This window comes from Amblyomma mixtum, chromosome 3 (genome assembly GCF_055824585.1).
Source record: "Amblyomma mixtum isolate Tamu chromosome 3, ASM5582458v1, whole genome shotgun sequence".
Lineage (NCBI taxonomy): Eukaryota > Metazoa > Arthropoda > Arachnida > Ixodida > Ixodidae > Amblyomma > Amblyomma mixtum.
In genome coordinates, this window is record NC_143014.1 from 376,383,284 (window position 1) to 376,408,330 (window position 25,047).

The 25,047-nt window shown below is 45.0% G+C and overlaps 1 protein-coding gene across 1 annotated transcript in view; it reads left to right on the top strand.

Moving 5' to 3' along the window:
* LOC149356845 (hemicentin-1-like) overlaps nt 1–25,047 on the top strand; it is a 69,592-nt gene that overhangs the window by 37,218 nt on the left and 7,327 nt on the right. The window contains exons 9-10 of the mRNA XM_089576442.1: nt 5,405–5,524; nt 10,940–11,066. Of these exons, the coding sequence (XP_089432568.1) occupies nt 5,405–5,524; nt 10,940–11,066 (247 nt within the window). The remainder of the gene's footprint in view (nt 1–5,404; nt 5,525–10,939; nt 11,067–25,047) is intronic.

Below are 25,047 nucleotides of genomic sequence, written 5' to 3' on the forward strand. Positions count from 1 at the left end.
CAGTAGCTCAAGGAAGTGATCGACGGTGACACCGCGGGCGTTCTGAAATGTGACACTTGCGTGTAAGTCTATCTCGTCACGCATGGCGCTGAAGAGTTCCCCGTGTGGTATTAAAGAGAAGAGTTCCTCGATGTCCACGGATATCGCATAGTTGGCACCCTGCCATCCTTCCTGAAGAGTCTTGACGAGGGTTTCTCGGCTGTCAAGTTTTAGAGGGTCTATCGGGAATGGCTTCGAAAGGTGTCGCTGAAAGCACTTTCTCACAAGCGGGCACATCATAAAACATATCGACGGAGCCAGGCATGCGGACGACGCTCTCAACCACGAAAGGCTAAGGCTACAAAAACAGGCGCTACATCTCACCACGCCAGAAAAAAAAATACACGGAGTAGAAAGGTTTTTTCATAGGTTTATGGGGGTTTAACGTCCCAAAGCGACTTGGGCTATGAGGGACTCCGACCACCTGGGGGTCTTTAACGTGCACTGACATCGCGCAGTACACGGGCCTTTAGAATTTCGCCTCCATAATAATTCCGCCACCTCGAACGAATCGAACCCGCGTCTTTTGGGTCAGCAGCCGAGCACCATATATCCTCTGAGCCACCACGGTATTCTCTCCCGCAGAAATCTCACCACATGCTACTTCACTGCCGTTACCAACTCTTCACCGCAGCAATCAGATGCCACATCTGGCGAGAAATAGTTCTGTCATGCGCAGCTGCGCTTCCCGTGTGCGCTCCTAGGTGACTGGAAGAGAGCGCGCGCTGTTTAAATGCCTAAAAATGGCCGTAGAGCCACACAAGCCTTAGCAAGACACAAAAAAAAATCAGACTGCAAATTTAGTTGCAAATTTCATTATTTTTGAGTTTGATGGCATTCTACAGGTGTGGTTTGGAGTAGGAACCCATTTTCAGTGGGAAGATTATTCGAGTATTTCACAGTATGGATCAACAACGAGAAAAGAGGCGCTGTAGTACGGGCATGCGGTGGGCAAACACTTTTGTTGTTGTGATGTCGGGTGGGAGGGAAGGATGACGGAGCCGGACAGTTGTGAAAGGTAAAACTTGTGGAACAAAGTCTAGAAATTTTACCTCGAAGAACGTTTGAAGGAATGCAAGCTTGTGACTTCAGGTTAGATATGGTAGTGTATTAGCTATAATTGGAGTAAATAAACCATACCGGCCAGCTCGATTTTGTGTCTATTCAAGTGTTACAACGGTTTCACTAATGGAGGTACGAAATCTCCGATGCGTATTCTAATTATAGTCGAATCAGTGTTAAAGTGGCTGTAATCTTTACCGAGGGGGAAGCTAATTTGCAGTTGTCTGGCCAAGAGAGGCCGCGTGCTAAGTTAATGCCCATGTGTTTGAACGAAGTATGAGGAAATAGGCCTTTTAAAATAATATAATTTGAACAGGCACAAGTATGCCCTGGGTAGAAAGATACTAAGTCTTTTGTTATTGTTGCTAGTCATTAACCACTTACTTCATCCTGATTATAACTTGGTGTAGAGATTATTCTGTAATGCTGTAATGTCGTTACTGCTAGGAATAGGACGATAAACTGCAGAATCTTCTGCGAATAAACGAGCGTAGCAGGATTTCTTATTCCAGGGGTAGTTAATATAAATTAGGAAATGTAAGGGTCTGGGAACAGCATTGTGTTCAGGAAAGTGAAAACAGCTCTAAATTTTACACAAACCACACATAAAGACTGACAGGACGGGCCTGAACACAATGTCCCACCAACTAGCCCAGCAAAAGGTACTGTAATCTGGGAACAGCACTTTCAGGCACTTTGGAGACGACGTGGAACATTCGGTATGAAGACTTGTTGGCAGAGACGAATAGCTGTCTGTTAGTGAGGCATGATTACAGCCAATTCAAAACTGCATACTTAATATATAAGCGTGAAAAATTTCAAAGAGGTATCTGTGAGTAATTTTCTCAAACGCTTTTTGAAGTGAATGAAGGCTGATTGCACAGGTGCTTACATTAATATCAAGGGAGTAACTTTAGTAGTTAATAAACATAGCTAGTTAGGTTTGCAAGTTAATGCTTGCAGAAAACTATGCTTAACAGGATGAAAGAACCTAACTGAATTTAATTACGCTCGAGTAGATTTCGTTTCCCATGACTTCGAACCGACAACTGAATTTAATTACGCTCGAGTAGATTACGTTTCCCACGACTTCGAAGCGACACTGCTGATTCATATATGAGACTGTAACAATTACAGGAAGGCGACTGACCTTTTTCTTACAACAAGAATGATCTTATCCAGTTTCCAAACAGCCAGCAGCACTCAAGATGGAGACTGATGAAATAATGGAGACAAAATGCACGACATATTTTTGTGTCTTTTTGGATCTCAGAATTAATGACATCGCTGCGAGCTGAGAACGTGAGTTTCAGAGGCTCCATAAGGTTCATAATATTGCGGTGTGCAAATGTGATGCCAGGCATATTGGGGAGCTGGTATCAGTTACCTCTGGATCCGGTCCTTTACTGAATCACGCAAAGTAGAGTTTCTCAATTCGGCAACGTCAACATCAGGATCAGGGCAGTTGCTGTAGTCACACAGAGTAAAGGCTTCGAAATTTTTGGGTTTGTATACTCCAAAACATTTTAGGTACTGAGTGAACCATTCCGGGAAGAATAGATGAGAAGAAAACACGTTTAGCTTTCGCTGAGACTCAAATATTTTTCTTTTGTGACAGCATATTTCAGCCACCTGGAGTTGCTATTAGGTTTGGTTTGTAGGGTTTAGCGTGTGAAAGCGACCCAGGCTATGAGATACGCCGGAGTGTACGGCTCCAGACAATTTCGACCACCTGGGGTTTTTAACGAGCACTCACATCTGAAGTACACGGACCTCTATCATTTCGCCTCCATCGAAATGCGACTCCCGTGGCGATAATGTACCCACTTCTTTTGGGTCAGTAGCCAAGTACCATAGCCATTGAGCTACCGCGGCGGCTGTGAAATTCTATAAAATAGTTTAGCTCCTCTGTATAGCCGCTTCTTGTTGCGAAGCCGGCTGAGAGATGGGTTGAACCATGGGGGTGAGTGTTCGATAACTTGAGTTATGAGGATGTACTTTGCGGTTAGTTGTGGTTTGTTTCTAAAAGGCGACCAGTTTAATTAAACAGAACGTTTAGATATGTCAGCACGAAACCAAGTATTAAAGCAACAAGTTCGTTGTTAATACTTTCGTAATCACTTTTTCTTAACGCTTAATTGTTTTAGTCATGTTTTGCGGAAGCAAAAGTTGAGACTGAAACCTGGTGTGAAAAATTACGTGATCATTGAGGCCTGGCGGTGCACAAGAGATGAAAAGTTATCAGGATGAGATGTTAGCAGAAGGCGTAAAAGGTGTGCAGAAAAGTCTGTTTCACTTGTAGTGGCGGAAACAAGTTGCGATAAGCCAAAGCTCATGCAGCTGGTAGCAAAAATGCTTTCAGTAATATTTATCGATATCGTGAGAGGCAGGTTAGACCAGGTTATGGACGGAAAATTGAGATCACCAAATAGAAGAGTGGGTAAATTTAGGTGTGATGAAGATATCGAGTGCAGGGTTACGTGGAAATGATCAACACAATGTCAGTCAGCATCTGGTGGACAATAAGTGTTGCATGAAGAAGAGTAAAATTTCTAATGAGTTTAATTCGACAACATAACACTGTAGGTGACATTTAGTGGCAACCAGGACAACACCCCTGCGCTGATTTACACTGTCGCAACGACAAATATTCGAATCTGTGAAAATATCCAGTAGTTGAGTGTTATTGATAGATGAATCTAACCACTTTTCAGTTAGCTGAGCGATGTCGCATTCCATTACATCGATGAAGTTATTAGGGGCGTCGCACTTTCGGGAGAATTCTTCTGATATAAGTGTCGAAAACTGGGTGGATATGATTACGATTTACTTAAGTGTTGTAATGGCACTATGGGGTTTGTGGGCGATGTGGGTTTACCTTTTGCTCCGCGCGGTAGTACATGTATGCGGTGTTGCCGATGGAATTCTCTTCGTGGCGGGGCTTGCACGATTGATTCTCAGACATTCCAGATTCAGTCACATGTTTGTAAGCAAAGGCAGCTATCGGCCATGTAATATTCTCAAGTAGCGTAGGCTAAGAGCTTCACTTTTTTGTCATTCTAAAAAGGTGTTCACTCTTTACCTTCGGAAAAAGAAAATTTAACAGTGGTTGCTCTATTTTACTGTTTTTGTAAAATGCCAATGCGGTGATCGCGCATTGTCCGATGGTTTTGAGCTTATGCCTAGGTTATTCTGAGTTGGGCTCTGCTACTAATTTTTGAGATTCTGCCTAGGTTTCACGCATTGTACTACCACGATGGAAAGAAACGCGAACAACGTGGCGCCTACACGCTCCACTGTTCGAATTTCGTTTCCTCGAGAGCGTACGTTGTTGGGCTAGTCGGTCAATCATGGTGAATACAAGGGGGGGTACTGCGCACAAAAAGACAAGGACAAGAAGAAAACACAACAAGCGCAGACTCGCGACTCACAACAAGCGCAGACTCGCGACTCACAACAAGCGCAGACTCGCGAGTCTGCGCTTGTTGTGTTATCTTCTTGTCCTTGTCTTTTTGTGCGCAGTACCCCCCCCTTGTATTCACCTCGTTGCCTCGAGCTTTGATATAAATGGTGCAAAAAAGACGTCAGACTCGTCCTGGAATGTATCATGGACGAATCTAGCGCCTTTTTGCTATCATCGAAGTAACCATGATGTGGACGAAAAAACCATGATATGATGAAGTAACCAACTTGATGTGCACGGATAAAAACCCTGCGCGATGAAAAGAAATTCGAACAGCGGATCGTGTAGGCGCCACGTTGTTCGCGTTTCTTTCCATTGTGATAGCGCCTTTCAGTTCATGATATGAACAGTATATGATATGAACGCCTGGCCCTGACCCCGGCAACATCATTACGGGCGGTCAAATTAGAGATATTGCTAAAACGCTGCTCACTGACTGCGGCCACAAAGGCTTCATCATAGGTCGCATTTTGTCCTCAAGTCATTCAAGTTGCTTGCTGCACTGATTCAAGCGAAAGAAACCTTATCGAATACCTCATTGAAAAAGGTCTAAAACCCTGCACTTAAAGTGAACAGTTCAAAGAAAAAACAGGACATTGTGAGTGGAGCACTGGCATGAGTTTTCCTTTGGCTTTCTAGTACCATTTCCCGTCTAGGTACTTTTCAAATATGGGTTCGACTTCTTTCTTATTTGTGAAACTTTTCTGATCATTCCCTGGGGAAATGCGTTAGACACTTGAGAATTCTGGTAGTTCTCCATGGCATTTTTTTTGCATAAACACGCACTTTAACCGTGAATTGATGAACGTCCTCTAACTGCTTGCTGCTCCATTCTCTCAGATGACGACGAATGCTCTAACTACGATCAGTGCCAGCACGAATGCAAGAATACTCCTGGCAGCTACGAGTGCGTGTGCCCGCCCGGCTACAGACTCGATGTGGACGGCTACACGTGCCATGGTAAGCGCTTCGAACTGGCATGAAACGACAGCTATCTCTCGGTGTATAAAGCTGAGCCTCACTTATTGTTTATCCTTCAGGTTTGCATTTCTGTTTGCAGAGCGAGTGACCTGCTCGCTCTGGGAGAGGAGTAGTATGTGATATGCGGAGTTAGGCGTACCAAAGCTGCGCGAGAAATGTCGTTGTGGAGGGCCTCGGATTAAATCCAGCCACCCGGGGTTTTCTAACTTAGACTGACGGAGCAGTGCCCACGGGTGCTTTTGGCACTCAGCATTCATCGGAATGCGGCAGCCGAATGCCGATGCCCCTGAACCCTAACTGCGGGTACCGAAAATAACTATGGAAAGCCACCCTGCAAAGCTTCACACGGTGATTTAAAGGTAAAAATGCAGTTCCACTCACTAAATCAGAAGTGGGGTATTATCGAAATTGTAATAAACTGCGTGACAAATAAAAATTAAATGAACAGTTTGACGCAAGCCCGTACGGCTGTGATGGTACGTGGTTGAAAAATAAAACAGCTTCATCCACAAGGCAAGTATAATGACGTTTCAGATCCCTCAGAAGAGCTTTGTCTGCATGAAAGCATCATGGAAAGACTCCGCTGTAATCAGGTGCATGATGGGCTCGGTCGTCGCAATCCCAATCCCTCTTGACAGCTTCTGTTTGAGTTGCTCGTCTCTGCTTTAATTCGGCGCGGGTTAGTGTATCGGTCATTAGTGATCAAGGCGGCTGCCAGCGGGCCCCTTTCTGCTTTAAGGGCACAAGTGTAGACCATTTTTGAGTTGGGTGCATGCGTCCGTTCTGGCCTACCTGCCATCACCGCTCTGTGAGAATACTGTTCCGAAATGGTGACGCTGATCAGACGACGGCAGGCAAGAAAACATTTTTGCAGGCTAGCTTTTAACTGTGCGAACTAGCGCCCAGGAAGAAAACCTCAAGGTGGAAGCTCCATCAGAAATATTGCTTAGAATCAGTTGTGAATCGAACCACGAGATGCCTTTCATGGACAACCCAACAAGTTCCTTCTGGGCAAGGGAGTTTCTCTTGCTTTAAAAGGGTTGAGACATCAAATTTTCAGGCTACAAAAAGCTTGTTATAGGCTTTCTCTGTATGTAAGGTTACACACGGCGAATTATTGGATGTAAAATATGCATAAAATATATTTTAATTCAGCTCCAAAGATTCCCTAAACGCTCTTTCTCATGACAGAGACCCATCGCTAGAGCTATCGCTGGTGGCGCAGAGCTGTGGGAACTATATCAGTGAATAGTTGTGACATGAGATGACAGCAAGGTGACGTACTATGCAATGCGGGAGTTAAAGAGCAAAAATGACACTCTCGTAAAATTGAGTTTCACCTCCAGCAGAACGCGTACCTCTTCGTTGTTCCGAAGCTTACGAGAATAAATTTTGCACGCTTCGCACAACAAACCAGCACCTCGGCACCTGGGGCTCACCTGCAGTCTGCGATGCATTCAAGTTAAATACTATTGGCCAAGGCTGTCTTCAGAAGTCGCACAGTACATCAAAATATGCCGTGAGTGTCAACGGCAAAAGTCGCCACCGTTGAGGCGAGCTGGAGAATTGAAGTTCATACCACCCAGGAACAAGCGCTTTCAAAAGATTTGAAAGGATCTGCTAGGCCGCTTCCTAACATTAACATCGGGCAACAAGTGCATCCTCGTAGCGACCGCGGCCGACTATTGGCACGCTACTCCGAAGCAAAAGCTCTGCCGACTGGTACTGGGGCGAAAGTCGCAAATTTTTCGTCGAGCAGGTCTTTTTGCGCCACGGCGCCCTAGAAATTCTCAACACAGATAGGCGACAGCATTAACTACAGCTTACCCAAGCTATTGTCAAATACAGCCAGACAATCCACCGGCGAACTACGGCATGCCATCCTCTTACCGACTGACTTACGAAGCGTCTGAACAAAGCTATCGCTGACATGCGGGCCATGTGAGTGGACGCTGAACGCAAGACCTGAAGTGCCATCCTACCCTCCGTTGTCTTTGAGTACGACACCAGTGTGGCGCTTTGGTTCCCACTGCCGCCGGGTACCAACCAGTGATACAGTGGGTGAAAGCTTTCCCCTGCCTGGTGCTCGGTCATCATCATCATCAACACCAGTGTGCTGGAGGCCACTCAGGTGACACCATTTAGGCGCGACCATCCCGTGGTGGCAACGACCGCGCTCGACGCCATGCTCCCAAACCTCACCGACGAAAACAATACCGGCGTCGCCGCCTACTTTCAGCCGTAGGGGAAGCCCGGCGACTTGATCGATCGCGGATCAAAGAGCAGCAGAGGCCCGACGCCAGACGCCACAACCTACGAAGACGCGACGGGAGATACAAGCCATAAGACCAAGCCGGTGAACGGACATCCATTCGCTACAGCGGATTGAGTGAAAAACTCGCGCCGCCATTTCGGCCCGTGCAAAGACCTCCGTTAGCTATATACTATGAAGTTGTCCCTGATGAAACGACAGCATCCTAGTGACGCCGCGTACGGCCAGTTCTACATGTCGTCCGCCTAAAGCCGTATTAATTATACGAGCTAAAAGACACTCCTTTTCCATCCCTAGTGTTCATTTTGTGTTTTACGCGTTTGTTTTACCTGGTTACCTTGCATGTTTTTTTAGCATCGAGTGGATGCTTCACTGAGAGGGGAGTAATGCCGCGAATCTTTGTACTAGCTGTTTGTTTGTTCACGCCAAAAACCATGGCACGTGGCTTTGTAATTTTGTGTGTTATGCAAGGCGCTACCAGACTTATTGCAAATGATTGCTACCACGCGCAACTGCTTCCACATCGTTCCAGATTGTCGAAGTTGATTTTGGTGTCTCATCTCGAAGTTTTCTCGAAGGCTTTCAATTGAGCGCAGCCGGGAGCGGTACTGATCCTGTTCGACGACCGCTGAGCGCGATCTTCGCTCTCGCCGCCCAATCATTCAGCTCTCTGTGACCGCAGGTCTGCTCAATAAACATTTTCTTGGAAGCACTTTTCTTTGTCTTCCTTACTCCCAGACTGGCGTCACTACTTCGTGAAACTATGCTCGAAGGTCACAAAGTAGAGCTGCCAGCTTGTGCTGTCCCAGCTTGCTGCCAGGAAGGCAATCGAAAGTTAGCCTGAACCACTCACCTGTTAGCTTAATTTCAGCAACATGCACTTTAGGAAGGGCTTGAAAAAGAAAAAAAAATGTAATGCGCTATCCGCACTGCCGAATGGCAAAACTGGCTAATTTGCCCGATTGTGAAAAAAAGTGTAATCCTGGCTAATAATTGAGCTTAAACGCAATTCTTTACAGTAAGTCGATTCTTCACGCTTCTTTTCTTAACAGCTACTTGCGTACCACGCACCTGACACACGACGCGAGCTGCGGAGCACTGGTGCGTGGCATAGGAGGCTAAAGATCGCGATTTTCCTACTGGGGCCACCTGTTGCACACAAAGCACGCTGCTCTATGTAAACGGTGCATGGTGCTACGCAGAGGCACGATTCAAGCGCAGTTCCGTACCTATCATAGAGAGTACAAGCTGCACGCATTCATTAAGAAATTTACCTAGAGTACTCTCGGCAGCCGTCTTTGCAGAAACATCCAGCTGCCCCGTGAGGTTGCGCCAAGTTCCCTCCATATCTTTAAAGTGCGACGACAAAGACTGAGCCAGCTAATCGTGGCCTTTTGTTTTTGACATTTGGCTCGGTTATTTTTGTTTAACTGTTTATGCATAGCTCCAAATTGTGTTCATGGTAAAGCTCTTCATGTGCAGCATTCTTGAAAGTAGCTGCAGTGCGTATGTATTCATAATTAAATGTCGTCTTCATTGCCAATACTGAAAGGCCGTCCGTACTAGGACCACTTTTTTCATTTTTTACATAAATATATCATTGTTACCGTTGATAAAGCAGGAAAATTCGTTATATATGCATATGACTGTACCATTCTTCTATCAGGCTGTGATGCCAATAGTATCATGATAGATGTAATCAATGCTTGCTAAAATTGTTCATTGGCCACAATGAAATCTTCAAATTTATTCCAATCAAAAGGCATGCTGCTCCGGGCTCGAATTAAAGCTATCACCATCGAGCACCCAACTAAATGCGGTGCTCAGGAAATTGAAGTTATTTAGCACGCCACCATTCTTGGCACCACATTCAGTTCATATATTAACGTGGGATTCACAGGTAGAGAATATTCTTGAGAAACCTATATCTGAAACTAGAGGAATACCACAAACCCGCGCTATTCTCCCATTTAAAATAAAACTTCTAATATATCGTGGTTTGTTCGGCTCGCAAATGAATTATTGCAGTTTGGTGTGGCTGACAGCAACTAAACAGAATTTAAACAAAATTCTTGTTTTGCAGAAAGAGGCGGTTCGACACATTTTTTCATCACTACTAATCTCCTACCCTACATTTATTTAAAGTGCACAACGTTCTACCCATGCACCATATATATGAATGCACTTTTAAGCTCATAATATATCTCTCCAGCCAGATTTCCGTCACTTATAGCAATCACTGGTCCATTACAGCACCATACTACATGGTTCCGAGCCGACTGCAAGCTCCAATCCTTGCGCGATATTATTCCGTCTATTTTAAACAAGCACCAAGAGTAAACTGTGCAACACGTCTTCAACTACTGCACCTTTTCTCCAAATTCTAAATCCGAATTTTTGCTCACGACTTTGCTTTTCTTGTTCTTATTTTACTGCTTGTTTGCATTCGCTTACAGAGTAACTTTTGCAATGTTTGAAGCAGTTTGTGTTGTTTTGGATTTACTACGTATAATTTTGCTCATGCTGTATTGAGATTTCTTTTTTTTTCATCCTTTTAAGAGAACCCACTTTTATGCGCACTTTTTATTCAAAGATCTCGCAAGCGCTCCCTTGCAAAGGTAGCCTGGGCCTCGTCAAGCTGTTTTACTGCAGAGTTAGCCCGGGTGACCCACTAAAATTTCTTAGAAAAGTAATTCAGTCCTAATGTCACTCCAGGCCACAGACTATTTCACCATACATTTGGGGTTGTTCCTCGCTAATAATTTATGTGCTGCAGCCAATGCGCTTAGTCTTCTCAAAGTTGTTCCTTATAGGGCTGAAAAGCTGTGCCCTGGCACTTGATGTGTACGCGATTTTCTCTGAAAAGAACGCAAGTCTTGCTATGATGGAATCTCTATTTTTGACAGCAATACAGGGGGCCTTACCTGTTTATACTGAGGCTCATAGTAGCCTGCATTCTGAGCTACACACGGGTATGGAGCATGAGACATACCGAAATTCAAGAACAATGCATGTGCAGTTTAAGAATGTACAGATACTGTGCAACACGGCCTTTGCTATTAGGCGGCTAAAGTCCGCTGGATTTTTGAAGCGCTTACAGCTTTTTATCTTCTCTGTCGCAGATGTGGACGAGTGCCAGGAAGCACTGTCAGACTGCGGCCCTGATCATGGTTGCTTCAACACGCGCGGAGGCTACGAATGCGTGCACGTGCCGTGTCCACCCGGCTACGAGCGGGCCGCTCAGGAGAAGTACGAACACAACTGATCCTTCTGCGGCTGCTGCTGGTCAATACACCTAATGATCGCAATGGCATGGCAGACGAGTCCGGAATATAGATAAGCAGACTAGATGGGTATTACGGCCTAAATCAGGGCAAAAAGTGGCAAGGGACGCCGAAGCAATGTAGTACTCAATGATATTTTCCACAGTTGCCAACAGTTCTCTAACCTTGTTTGACGCGTCGATACACAGATGCTGCGTCATTCCCCCACTCCCTCCCCAACCCTCCAAAACTGGAATATGACTGCAGTTACGCTTAACCAGCCGATGTATATGTGACGACACTTGCGAATTCGGGCAGCTTTTTTGCTTGCCTGAGAATAAGGCAGAGGAAACTCCTGGACAGCATAGAGGCACAATCTGCGGCGCTAAGCTCCTCGCCGCCGTTTTCCTTCCTGTGACCGAAGCGCTGGCCTAGTGGTAAAATACCAAAATTTAAGAAACCCCAGTGGTGGCCCTGTGGTACAGCACCCGTCTCGCATTCGGGAGGTGCAGGGTTTGATCGCCGAGTGCCGACGGGTACCTACCGGTTTTCTGAGAGGTACAACGTTTCTCGGTGTGGAGGGCGGCTAATCTGGGGTGAAATGCTTGGAAAAGGGTCACAATGGGTTTACCGTACAAGGCGGATTTCGGTCCCTAGCTGATTGATTTTCCATCGAGGGAGTGTGAGGTAAAAAGGCACTGCCGGTCAGAGGAATAAGTACGGGTTTTGCTCATATTAAGGCGAAAGCCTTTAATGGCTCATACTCGCCGCCATGACTCTGCCCGTCCGTCCTTTATATCTGAAGTGAAAGTCATAACTAGTCATGACTAGTCATAAGTCATGACTAAGTATACATTAACCGGAAAAAAATCCTAAAATCTTGTGCACGGTGAGGATCGAACCACCATCATTCCGTTCCGTAGCCGAGCGTGCTAAGCACTATGCTACGCCGGCATTTTTTTTCTCTTTGTGGCATGGAAATAGTGCCGAAATGAAAAATCTAAGCATGCTTACGCCACAAAACATCAGACCATCATATGCCTGCATGACCTCACCTTGCAAAACATCATAAGTCTGGCAGGCACACACATGCATCCAGATAGGGGAGCCAGCTAGGCCGCTCTTGCTGGGCAGCATATACTCCCCGCACCAAAGCGCAATGTTCACGAAACAGATTTCGACTACCGCGGTCATTCGGCGCAGCAGTCCATTATGCCGCTCTTCCATAGACTAAATAGTCCCAGCAACATAAATAGATGATATAGCACAATACAGTTTTTCTCCAGAGGCAAAAAACGAATACTGCAGGGGGCGATATCAATGACCTTCTTAATAGTTCGTTGTAATATGTCCCAGAAGAACACAGCATCAATGTACACAATAAAACAATGGTCAATTGTCTCTGGTGTACTGTACAGGCGGTACTTCACCTTCCATGGCCCAAGCATCTCCTTAGCATGAAACTATGCCTTCACAAGCAGCGCAGATGTGTGCAGTTTAAATAAGAATGTTTTTGCAGCGGGAGAAATGCACATTCGCCTAACACATTTAAAAACACTGGTGTCAAGGAACTCCAGAAAAGGTTGCCGATACAACGTTAGAGGAAACAAATACTCTGTAGGTGCCTCAGTCATCGGCTTTCTGGAGAGGCGACACAGGTAGTCTAAAGAAAAGCCCACAGAGAGTAAATTGAAGGTGTCGGCAAATTCCTTAAAGACTCCCCATAAAGGCCCGTTACGAGTGTGTCCAGCCGGTGCGAACAGGAAAGGCAAATGAGCACTGAGAGGCCTAATAAGCACAGCTACTAGAAAAAGGGTGGTATGCCGATTTGAAGAAGAAAACGAGCGCAACAAGCTAATGCACGAATAAGAGAAGGCCTATTCCAACAAACTCTAGAGAAAGAAATAGGCTATCGCGACGCATGGGCTCCCGTTTGGAACGCCATACGAAGCTAGCAAGTATTCTGTGCATCACCTGCACTTTCTTCCTTGCACAGTGGAGAACCTGCACCACATAGGAAAGTTCTGCAAATCAAAAAAATGTTGCAGACTTGAGCCCGAGCAAACACTGACAGTTCCCTGCCCATCCAAGCCTGGGTTTGTCGCCTCATGGAGATTCACTGTGAATCCCAGTAGGCTCCAATGTTGTGAATTTCGTGAAGAGGAGCCCCTAGGTAGCGAAGGGTCCCGCAGTCCCAGCTTATGCAACCATAATGACTTGGCGTTGTACCCCAATGGTCCAACCAAAACCCCTTGGATTTATCTAAATTAAGATCCGCACCTGATACGTCGCAAAACTTTTCAGTTAAACTTAATGTCTCAAGAACACTCGCTTTGTCAGAACAACAGAGGGAGACATCGTCTGTATAGGCTGATACCTTAATTTAACATTGTGCCAGGGAGAAACCACGGATAGTTGCGCTGTTAATAAAAGTGAGGCAACGGGGTTCAAGATATACGGCAAATAACAAAGGCGATAATGGACAGCCTTGGCGAACAGATAATTTCAATGGAATAGGTTTGGTTAGCTCTTGGTTAACAATCAGCCTTGTATAGAACTCCTTATAGCACAATCCTATGCACCTAAACAAAACTCCAATATTTGCATGCTCTAAGACCGCAAACACGAAATGGTGACGAACTTTATCAAAGGCCTTGGCAAGGTCAATCTGAATTAGAGCTACTTCTCCGGTCTCATCTCATACTGTCTCGAATACTGAACGTGCAATATGAATAATGGTTTGGATCCTGCGGCCTATGATACCGCAGACCTGATGCGTGCCATAGTGCAACTAGCTGCACTATGCTACGCCCACTTCCTGCCAACGCATATGCAGTTATCCTTCTGTAGCGCAAGGACTTTGGAGAGTGTTGCGAGAAGGGCTTTGGCCTCATCGCACTTTAGATCACCAAAGTGGCCCCTCCAATTTTTTTCTCCGCGTTACCTGGGGCAGACTTCACAGGGACAGAACTTATGGGATTTCGGAGCGACAGGTGTACGGGTAGCGTTTTGTGAGGTTGTGGCGTCATCGCAACGCCTCACTGCGCCTGTCACGCCTGACGCCCGTCTTCAGCCTCGCATTACCAGGAAGTCGGAAAAATGCTCCGATTTTCTTTGTCTGCCACCACGTGGCTCATCGCTTTGAACACTCACTTGACCAATACTGTACTGCTAGCAGAAATTCAGGGAGATTTGCAAACTCTAGTTAATTGTTGTGGAACCGATGGAGAAGCACCAGGTTCCAGTTTTAGAGCAGTTAAGTCAGGTCTGATGATGTTCAACGATACAACTGATCAGGCGCTTACAGTACAAGTCCATTAATTACCCAGAGTGGTTGACAGATATCTCCGGGTGTGGGTAAACGCACGATAGCTCTGCACGAAAAATCACGAACAGTCTATCATTGCAAACAGATGCCGGGATAATGAATCATGGGACATTATTTTGGTAAAACAAATATGAAGGATTGAGAGTTATGTGGAAAGGAATAATGGTGCCAGATCTCACTTTCGGGAATGCGATTTTGTGCCTATGTGGAGAAGTTCAGTCAAGATTAAAAATACATCAGAGAGTGCAGAAGTTCAATCAAGAATAGAAATAAATCAGACAGCTGCTGGAAGATTAGCACTAGGTGCCCGCGGCAAAACCAGAAACGAGGAAGTAGAGGAGCGATATGGGCTGGGGGTCGTTCGAAGCAGGGGAAGCTCAGAGTAAAATATTATATTAGGAACTCCTAAGAAGATGGTACGCTAACAGGTGGGCAGCTAAAGTATTTAAATGCTTATACAGAAAGAACATTGGCGCAGAATGGCGGAAAAAGACTAAGAGGCTAACCACTAAGTATGCAGGATACAAGAACAGAGAAGTAGAGAGCTAAACGACAGGTAGAAAACGCAGAAGGTAAAAACTGGATAGTTCAGTGGAAAAGGAACAGAGTGTGAAACTATACCGAAACTGGAAAAGGCTGATCAGCAAGGAATCCTTCTATAAAAAATCAACAATGAGGAACCTATTTTAGCACACTATGACCGGAATAATGTAGGAGATGCTTGTTAAAAAACTTGGAAGGACATTGCTAGACAGTTCACTACTGTTATTTATGAGTCTCTCGACTCCAGACAAGAGCTTGCTGCGTTTCAGGTCCGAGTTTCATCTTTTACACATGAGATCTGTTCTATATGTAAACAATCTTGGAATTCAGTGTAACAGGTACGCTTAGTTTGATTTATTTTTTTAGTTTATTAAATTAAGTCCTGAAATGTTTTAGCTTTAATGTATGGAATCAATGAAATGATGGCAAACCATATTTGAGAGTTAATTTTTCAGCGCAGTTCAGCAGTTGACCATAGGTTTACGGATTTTTATACCCAGTCTAAAGGTTCTGACTGAAAATGACTGAAGCTGTCTGGACTTGCAGCAGTTATTGACTGAATGAAAATATGCGTTCGTTTTTTTTTTGTGGGGTTCTAAACTTTGTTTTCTACAGTAACGAATACAGGACTGTGGCCACTGATGCCACATGACGTAACTTCCGATGAGATTTTTTTATTTATTGAAGTACATACTGTAGACCATGGTTAGGTCCAGGCAGGAAGACACATCAAAACAATGTAAAATCACAGAAACAAAAAATACTATATGGGAAAATTAACATGGCATAAAATGTAAGAACACAGTAATACATCAGCCACATAATATACTAACATGGAACATGGGAAGGGGAATGAGGCGCTCGGAGGTCGTGGGTTCGGATCCCACCGGCGGCATGTGGTTGTTTTTTATTCTGCTTTTCTAATTAATTAGCTTTAAGCGATAACATATTCAGTAATATTCTAAATTGATCAACACCACAAAATAAATAAATTAATTAAAAAAAATCCCCTGTGCCCCTTGGTTTCTGTGGCTGTTGGCTTCTGTCATATTTATAACGAGCGCCTCATTCCCCTTCCCTTGTTTGCTTAATTGCTTAGCGAGGGCCTCGGTTCTGGCAGCCTTGACGCCATAGGAAGCATAAGAGGGTTCTCACGCAGCTTCCACCCTCTCCGTTCGATGACGTTCTATGTCACACCTGCGGTAACTCAGGACGTTCTACGTCCGCCGCTTATGAACGTGGGTGGCGCTGATGAACACTCTCAAGGTTAGGTTACTGGTAAACATAAATACCCGCGAAAGCAGAAGATTTGACAGCCGTCGCCGTAGCTCAGAGGTAGAGCACCGGACGCGTAATTCGGAGGTCGTGGGTTCGGATCCCACCGGCGGCATGTGGTTGTTTTTTGCTTCTGCTTTTCTAATCAATTAGCTTTAAGCGATAACATATTCAGTAATATTCTAAATTGATCAACACCACAAAATAAATAAATAAATTAAAAAAAATCCCCTGTGCCCCTTGGTTTCTGTGGCTGTTGGCTTCTGTCATATTTATAACGAGCGCCTCATTCCCCTTCCCTTGTTTGCTTAATTGCTTAGTGAGGGCCTCGGTTCTGGCAGCCTTGACGCCATAGGAAGCATAAGAGCGTTCTCACGCAGCTTCCATCCTCTCCGTTCGATGACGTTCTACGTCACACCTGCGGGTAACTCAGGACGTTCTACGTCCGCCGCTTATGAACGTGGGTGGCGCTGATGAACACTCTCAAGGTTAGGTTACTTGTAAACATAAATACCCGCGAAAGCAGAAGATTTGACAGCCGTCGCCGTAGCTCAGAGGTAGAGCACCGGACGCGTAATTCGGAGGTCGTGGGTTCGGATCCCACCGGCGGCATGTGCTTGTTTTTTTCTTCTGCTTTTCTAATCAATTAGCTTTAAGCGATAACATATTCAGTAATGTTCTAAATTGATCAACACCACAAAATGAATAAATAAATTTTAAAAAAAATCCCCTCTGCCCCTTGGTTTCTGTGGCTGTTGGCTTCTGTCATAACATGGAACATGGTTAACATAAAAAGATTAGTTTTCCGTTCGTTGATGAGGTTCGATTAATAAGTTCCAGTTGTTTATAGCGCACGAAAAGAAGGAAAACTGAAACAAAATGGTTTTTGCGGCAGTGTCGTGCGCTTCTTGTTGGCATTAGGGAAAGATAGGGCGAAGAGCCATGTCTGCGTTTATTGCTACGCAGTAAAGAAAGAAAATCTAATCAAAAATTTTGCCTTGTCAGCTGCAGTTCTTCAATATCGTGGTCGGGCATCAGATGTGGCTGGAGTCACTAGGTAAAAATTCAGAATTTATAAAGCTAACCGCTTTTCTTCGCATGCCACCTAGCTTCCTTATGTTTGATTTCTTGTACGGGTCCCAGTTACACATGCGTATTCAAGCTTCGGCCTAATTAGAGTGTTGTAGCTTAGGAGCTTAACGTTCGCGAGTGTGTTTCGAAGTTTATGCCTGCGATAATGGAGAATACTGAATGCGAGTGAACAGATATTATCTATATGCGAGTTCCAAGTAAGGTTTTCACTAAGTGTTACACTTAAATACTTCACGGACGTTATTTGCTGCACTGGAGAAGATTCCAGTTTATATTGTAGTTTCACTTGACACAGGGTAGGAGGCAAGCACAAAGGAAATATTGACACATATCGGCTCGTATCCGCCGCGGTAGCTTAGTTGCTATGGCGCTCGGATGCTAACCTTAACGATGCGGGTACGATCCCGGCAGAGGCGGTCACATTTCGATGTAGACGAAGTGCTAGAGGCCCGTGTACTGTGTGATGTCAGTTCACATTGAAAAACCACAGGTGGTCGAATTTATCTGGACGCCTCCACTACGGCGTCCCTCGTAGCCTGATTCGCTATGAGACGTGACACCCCCAGAACCAAAAACTAAAACCGATAGTTAATTCTATTTTGGAAGAATGATTGATTAGACAAAACCCTAGAATTATCCGGACCATGTGGCATAAGAGCATCAAAGGATACCATCCACCTCTTCCTGTATTGCGAAGGGAGGGAACATTTATATGTAGACAGTTCAGTTGATTTGATTTGATTTGATTTATTTTTCCATTAAAAAATGGTGTAAACTGAGGCAAAAGCTGCATAAAGCAGTTTGAAAGGCCCACAGTCCCAGTACATTGGCAGCAGCAGAGGAAAAACATGCAATGTTTCTTATAACGCTTAACAGATAAAATGAGTCAGCTTATTAAGTAAACAACCTGATAAATTTAACAAAAACTTGATAAATTTAGCAACAATTGATCGCACACACATTTGAAGATATGATTTTGTGGGTGTTCCACAAACATGTGTAACAAACAACACATACATACAGAAACCTTTGCAGAAATTGCTCAGGAGAGAAAAAATAATAATTCAATGAAATTATGTATGTTGAGCGCAAGAGTTTATAAGTTTCTTAAAGTCGGTTAGTGAGAGAATACAGATGTTTATTCTTTGTGCGAGGTATGAATTCAGTAGCCTCGGAAGTGTATTACACAGCATGTGATGTCCGTAGTTCGTTCGAGAAAGAGGAATATTATAAATTTCTAGAGAGCGAGTTATGTACACTGGAACGTTTTCATGCAGATTTGCAATTTCTCTTAGTGTTGTGCTGTTTTGCCTAGAGGCAAAATAGAACTTACTCAACAGCATGCATTTGTATAAGAGGTATACTTGCGTTATGTTATACTGTTTAAACAAGGGATTTGAGTGCTCCTTATAGGAAACGTTAGCTATGATTCACAGAATTTTTTTCTGCATTAGGAAGAGTTTAGTTAGGTTTGCATCAGTGGTGGTTGCCGAGACAAGATGACAGTAACGAACATGTGATAGAAACAAAGAATTACATATTAATAACTTGTCTGGTGTGGGTAAGTTATATCTATTACGATTTAACAAGCCAGTGATGTTGCTAAGCTTCTGCAGCAGAAAATTGACATGTTCATCCCACTGTAGTGTGCTTTGAAAAACAACTCCGAGCACTTTTATTTTGTTAACAATCTCTATTTTCATTGAGTTTAACATTAAGCTGTCGTTAGCTGGAATATATGGACCCTTTGTATGAAAAATGACTGCTTTAGTTTTTGTCCAATTTACATGTAGGACATTTTCCTTTGACCAGACGCAAAGTTTGTGAAGTATTTCTTTTGAAGCACTGATTAAGTTACAGTAAGAGTGGGAAGAAATAAATACACTAGTGTCATCAGCGTATGTTATAAACTTAGCATTCGGATTTATAGATGCAATATCATTAGTGTACAGTATAAAAAGCAGGGGCCCAAGTATACTGCCCTGAGGGACGCCGGACACTTTATCTTTCTATTTTGAGGTTGCATTATTTAGACCACAAACTGACGCCTTTTTTCTAGTTAGGACTTAATTGCAGAGGTAGACCTCTAATGCCACAGGTTTGAAGTTTCTCTAGTAGAATTCTGTGGTTAACATAGTCGAAGGCCTGACTGATATCCACAAATATACCTACAGTAAGTAATTTCCCTTCGAAACTTCGGAGGATATATTCTTTTTGGTCTAAAAGGGCGAGTTCTGTGGATTTGTGTTTTTGAAAACCGTACTGTAATTTGTCTATTAGGTCATGTTTGTTGGAGAAAGAAGAAAGAAGTTAATTCTGGTCGTGGTTCGCTGCAATTGCACTTACGTCCTTTGGAAGAAGATTGCTAGAATTTACCATAAAGAAATAATTAAAAAACAATTGTCAAGAGAAGTACGCTAAGTGTACCGGAACAATCCATGATGGAAGGTCACGCACATTGCGCACCACGAGTGCTGACTGACCATCAGATTTTCTTATGATGATTTTCCCGTTTCTGTGCGAGACGAACTGACAAGCCTTAAGTTTCGCTCAGTCCTTCGCTGCTCATGGCAGCGAGAGGCTTTGGCTAGCCGTGTTTTCCAGAATTGAAACTTTAGAGCTGAGCTCCCACACTTAGTGTCTCTTTTCGAGCCGTTAGTTTCTGACTGCTTGCCCATCATATCTATTCATTATTCCGTGAACCTTATCAGCGCTATCAGTCTTTGCAGGCAGTCGGTGAATGACATCTAAGTCAGCGTTCGAAAGCCTTAAAACTGCAACAACGTCGACCACAGCACTCCCTTTGTTGAGTAGGTTTACGTTATCGAAAGTCTGAAAACCGTGGATTTCATGATTTAGTCATCGTCTCCTCCACTACTCAACATCTTGTCTTTCACTTCGGAGTATACCATTTGCTAATTTGTGCTCCACTTTGTGTTCTAAGATTTCCAGCCTCTTTCCGACGTTTTTTGTGTCTTTCTCTTGGGTGGCCTGTCGCGTAAACATTTCGTCGTATTTTTCCGGCATTAACTGCACAGATTTTCTAATGCTGGGCACAGTTTCTCTGAGAGGCATCAGTTCGTCTAATTTAGCATTTATGCTAACAAGCAGACGCCTCATGTCAGCTATCTCATCACCGGCCTACTTTTATTCTGTGTTATCTCCTTTGCGCTTTGTACTTTTACCAGTGGGGCAAACCAATTTTTGCTTGGATTTGCTTTTTTAGTGTTTTTTGGTTAGCCCCGTACAGGTTCCGATATGGTAGCATTGGCTGCTGTTCAAACATGTCACAGAAATTTAACCAGCCGCAAACACGTTATGACATGCTGAACATGTGTATGTTAATATTGAACTAGCGTTAGTGACAATATTTAGAAAAGAAAATCAACAAACAAAAAATTGTAGGGGAGGGGTGTGAAATTTTTTTGGCGGTAGTAGAGAGAACCGAATAGTGAAGGGCCTCACGCCGTCCAAAAGGTCCAAAGTGCCCCCTGGATAGACGACGAGAGCAAAGCGTCGGCGACAGAGAAGCTCATGGCCATGAAAAATGCGCTTTGGCCACCGGCCTCGCTTCTCAATGATAATTGGAGGCGATACAAACGCTCCGCCTTAAGTATGTGACGTGAGATTGTAATACGTTAATTCCCATATATGCAGAAAGTTATTCTCCACTTCGCATTCAGAGAGCACTGAGAGCCCTCAGAACCCTCCTGGCGCAGTGATGCCGCTATTGAGTGATGCGCCACACAGCCCTACGATGGCAGTTGCTCCCAGCGGTGGGCCTTACGCAGGCCAGGCTCCTCTTACCGAGCGACCAATCATTAATTTGGCTCCCACCTGCCACGATGGGAAGTTTGCTGACTCTCCGGTGGGCAGGCTGTGATAACACCGCAAGATCACGTGACCTAGGTGGCCCACCTGCCTCTTAGGCTGCTCTCTCACGACCACCTGCCGGACACATGCTCGTGGTTTTTCGCTCTGAACGCCGACGCCGGATTTTCAGTACAACGGGGCCTTTAACGCTGACGCGTTAAAACACGACATCCAGGCGGCGGCAGCGCCAGAAATTACGGCATATTTCCATGCAGAGAAAGAAAATACACCTGCGAAAAGCACAGATGTCTTCAAGCGTCGTTTCTTCGGGCCACCGCTGCAGCGAAGGGCTGGAAAATCCGTGCGGCCCGTCTTATACAGGGTGTTTCACGTAACTTGAACCAAGGATTTTAAAAAAGCGGTAAGCCCCAGCCCGCTGAAACCAACGATACATTGTTCGCCATCATGTGGCGCTCCTCAGAATATTTTTAATTGCGCTTAATTTATTAATTAACTAAGTTGAATTGTGCAAATTTTTAAATATTCATTTTAGTGCCAAGACCGTTACGTGAGGTTGTAGAGCAGGTTTATAAACAACCGATCCAGTTTATTGAAGCATCGTATCTCCTGCGGGGTCCTTTTTTCCGGTATTTAAAGACCGCGAAATATGAAAAATTGCTACGTGAATACGCTCGTGCGCTACAAATTGCAGCGCTCTCAACGGCGCTTCGAGCAAACCGAGCGTGTCTGCTGACCGTGGCGAAGTGAACGGCCGCCGCGCCACTGCGGGAAGTGCTGACGCGCTGTCAAGCCGCTGCAAAGAGCGGCGGCCGTTCACTTCGCCACGGTCAGCGGGCACGCTCCGTTTGCTCGAAGCGCCGTTGAGAGCGCTGCAATTTGGTAGCGCACGAGCGTAGTCACGTGGCATTTTTTCATATTTCGCGGTCTTTCTTGAAATGCCGGAAAAAAGGACCCCGCAGGAGATATGATGCTGCAATAAACTGGATCGGTTGTTTATAAACCTGCTCTACTACCTCACGTAACGGTCTTGGCACTAAAATGAATATTTGAAAATTTGCACAATTCAACTGAGTTAATTAATAAATTAAGCGCAATTAAAAAATATTCTGAGGAGTGCCACATGATGGCGAACAATGTATCGTTGGTTTCAGCGGGCTGGGGCTTACCGTTTTTTTTTAATCCTTGGTTCAAGTTACGTGAAACACCCTGTATTTTGCCCGTTGTCCACCTGACGCGCTACGTGGGGCTGCGGATAACCGGGATGCTTGACTCGTTGTGCTGCACTGGTCCGGACGGATCCGGTGTCTCGCATCTTCGTCTACAAGGACTGCAGTCGAGTAGCGATGTAGGCGAGGCTGCGAAATGCAGCGATGTCCTAAAGGCTCGTGCCGTCGTTGCCGCCAAGTCCTCACCAATGGCTGCATACCGCAGCCATGCTATACAGGTTGTCCAGGCTAACTTTATCCAAGGGTTAAAAGATAAGATATTTGAGGTAGACCAGGGAAACCACTCACATATACCAACCAGCCGGCTTGCGCATCTAGACAATTTTTTGTTTTGCAATTAATTACTTAGCAATTAAGATAAATTTCCTAACTGCGTAAATATTGACTTTAGACCGCAAATGTGAACAGCAAAGTTGGAGAGCACCTTCAGAAACCACCATTCCATTTATTTGCGATAAAGAAAGCCTCACGTGTATCTTTTTTCCGGGCTCCAAAGAAAGCCCACTAAATAAAAAAAAAAATCACGTGACTAGCACATTCGCGCGCCACGATTGTGCTGCTCTCAATCCTGGCTTGAGTGAACGAAATCAGCTGCTGGTATGGCGCGATTACCCCACTGCTCCGGCAGGGCGATATGTCGACGGTGGTTGCGACGCCCGCACGATGACCCGGTCTGCAAGCGTGACGGTGCAACTACTGTCGACATTTCGGCTTGCCGGAGCAATGTGGTCGTCGCGCCATACCAACAGCTGATTTCGTTCACTCAAGCCAGGATTGAGAGCAGCACAATCGTGGCGCGCGAATGCGCTAGTCACATGATTTTTTTTTCATTTCGCAGGCTTTCTTTGGAGCTCGGAAAAAAGATACACGTGAGGCTTTCTTTAATGCAAATAAATTGAATGGGGATTTCTGCAGGTGCTCTCCAACTTTGCTATTCACATCTGCGGTCTGAAGTCAATATTTACGCATTTTAAAAAATTATCCGTATTGCTAATTAATTAACCGCAAAACAAAGAATTGCCTATGATGCTCAAGCCGGTTGGTAGGTATATGTAAGTGGTTTCCCTGGCCTACCTCAAATATTTTATCTTTTAAACCTTGGCTAAAGTTAGCCTGGACACCCGTATAATGGTGAGGTGGGATAGTTTGCTGTTGACAGACCGCTGCGATGCACGTCCCCATTGGATGACATCGGTTGCATATCGCAGCCAGTGCCAGACGATTTTGAGGTCCGGTCTTCAACCACCCTATAGTCGGGTCGCTTCCCAAATACGAATGAAAGGCGCAGGTGTCTAATTACAGAGGGCCAAACAGACAAATAGACAACGGACAATTATGGAACACGGCCCCAGAGGCTGTATTCCATAATCTGTCCATTTTCCATTGGTCATTTCGCGTCCATTTGGTCCTCTGTCATTATTCACTCAGATATACCCGCGTCTTTCACCCGTCTGTGGGAAGCGACCCGGCCATTGGGTGGTTGACGACCGGAACTCCTGATTCGCTGCACACCGCAGTCAATGGCAGCCAGTGGCTAGATTAGGTCGCCTCCTCTTGACAGGGCGCTGCGATGCACCTCACGGTTGGCTGCATATCGCTCTCGTGGCAGCCAGTGGTGAAGTCCAGTCGGCAGCCCCCCCCCCCCCCCAACGGACGGGTCGCTATATGGACGCGAAATGAACAAAGGGAAATGGACACCTCATGGAATACGTACCAAGCGCTCCTTTTTGTTCATCATGCTAGATGTGTTAAGACGCCTTGTCATGACCTCATCCCCTTGTTTTGGCGAAGGTTTACACGGTGTTTTGCTGTCAACTGCAGCCTAGTCTATAGCCACTGAAGCTACGGTGAAAACGCTTTCCAAATCCAACCTGTTGCTACCGCTTTCCAGGCTCCGTAAGCTATGCAACGCTAAGAGGCAAGTTAACTGACCCGCCTAGAAGATGACTTTCTCCGCTCCTACGACTTACACTTCCGCCATGCACTTTTTTCCCAGTGCAAAAAGGCGATTACGCACGTGATAATGCCGTTAACTACAATAACAACGTTCCAATCGCACGTAATCCTAATCGATACCACTCATAATAAGGGAGTAATTACTCATTGAGGTCCACCCGAGCGCATCCATACGGCTACAAAGGAAAGCTATGCAGCTTTCTCAGAAACTTCGTAGTTAAAGAAAAATTCGTCCTGGTCAGGGGTTCGAACCCGAGACCACCGCTTCACCGGAACAATCGCTCTACCAATTGAGCTAACCGGGACGGCAAGCTTATGGTAGGGCGAGAGCGAATTGATCAATAACTCGAAGTGGGAACAGTGTTGACCAAATGTTCAGGGGAAACCCCCAAGGTGGAGTAGATTTGTAATAAGGGAGTAATTACTCATTGACGTCCACCCGAGCGCAGCCATACGGCTACAAAGGAAAGCTATACAGCTTTCTCAGAAACTTCGTAGTTAAAAAAAATTCGTCCTGGTCCGGGGTTCGAACCCGGGACCACCGCTTCACCGGACGAATTTTTCTTTAACTACGAAGTTTCTGAGAAAGCTGTATAGCTTTCCTTTGTAGCCGTATGACTGCGCTCGGGTGGACGTCAATGAGTAATTACTCCCTTATTACAAATCTACTCCACCTTGGGGGTTTCCCCTAAACATTTGGTCGATACCACTCA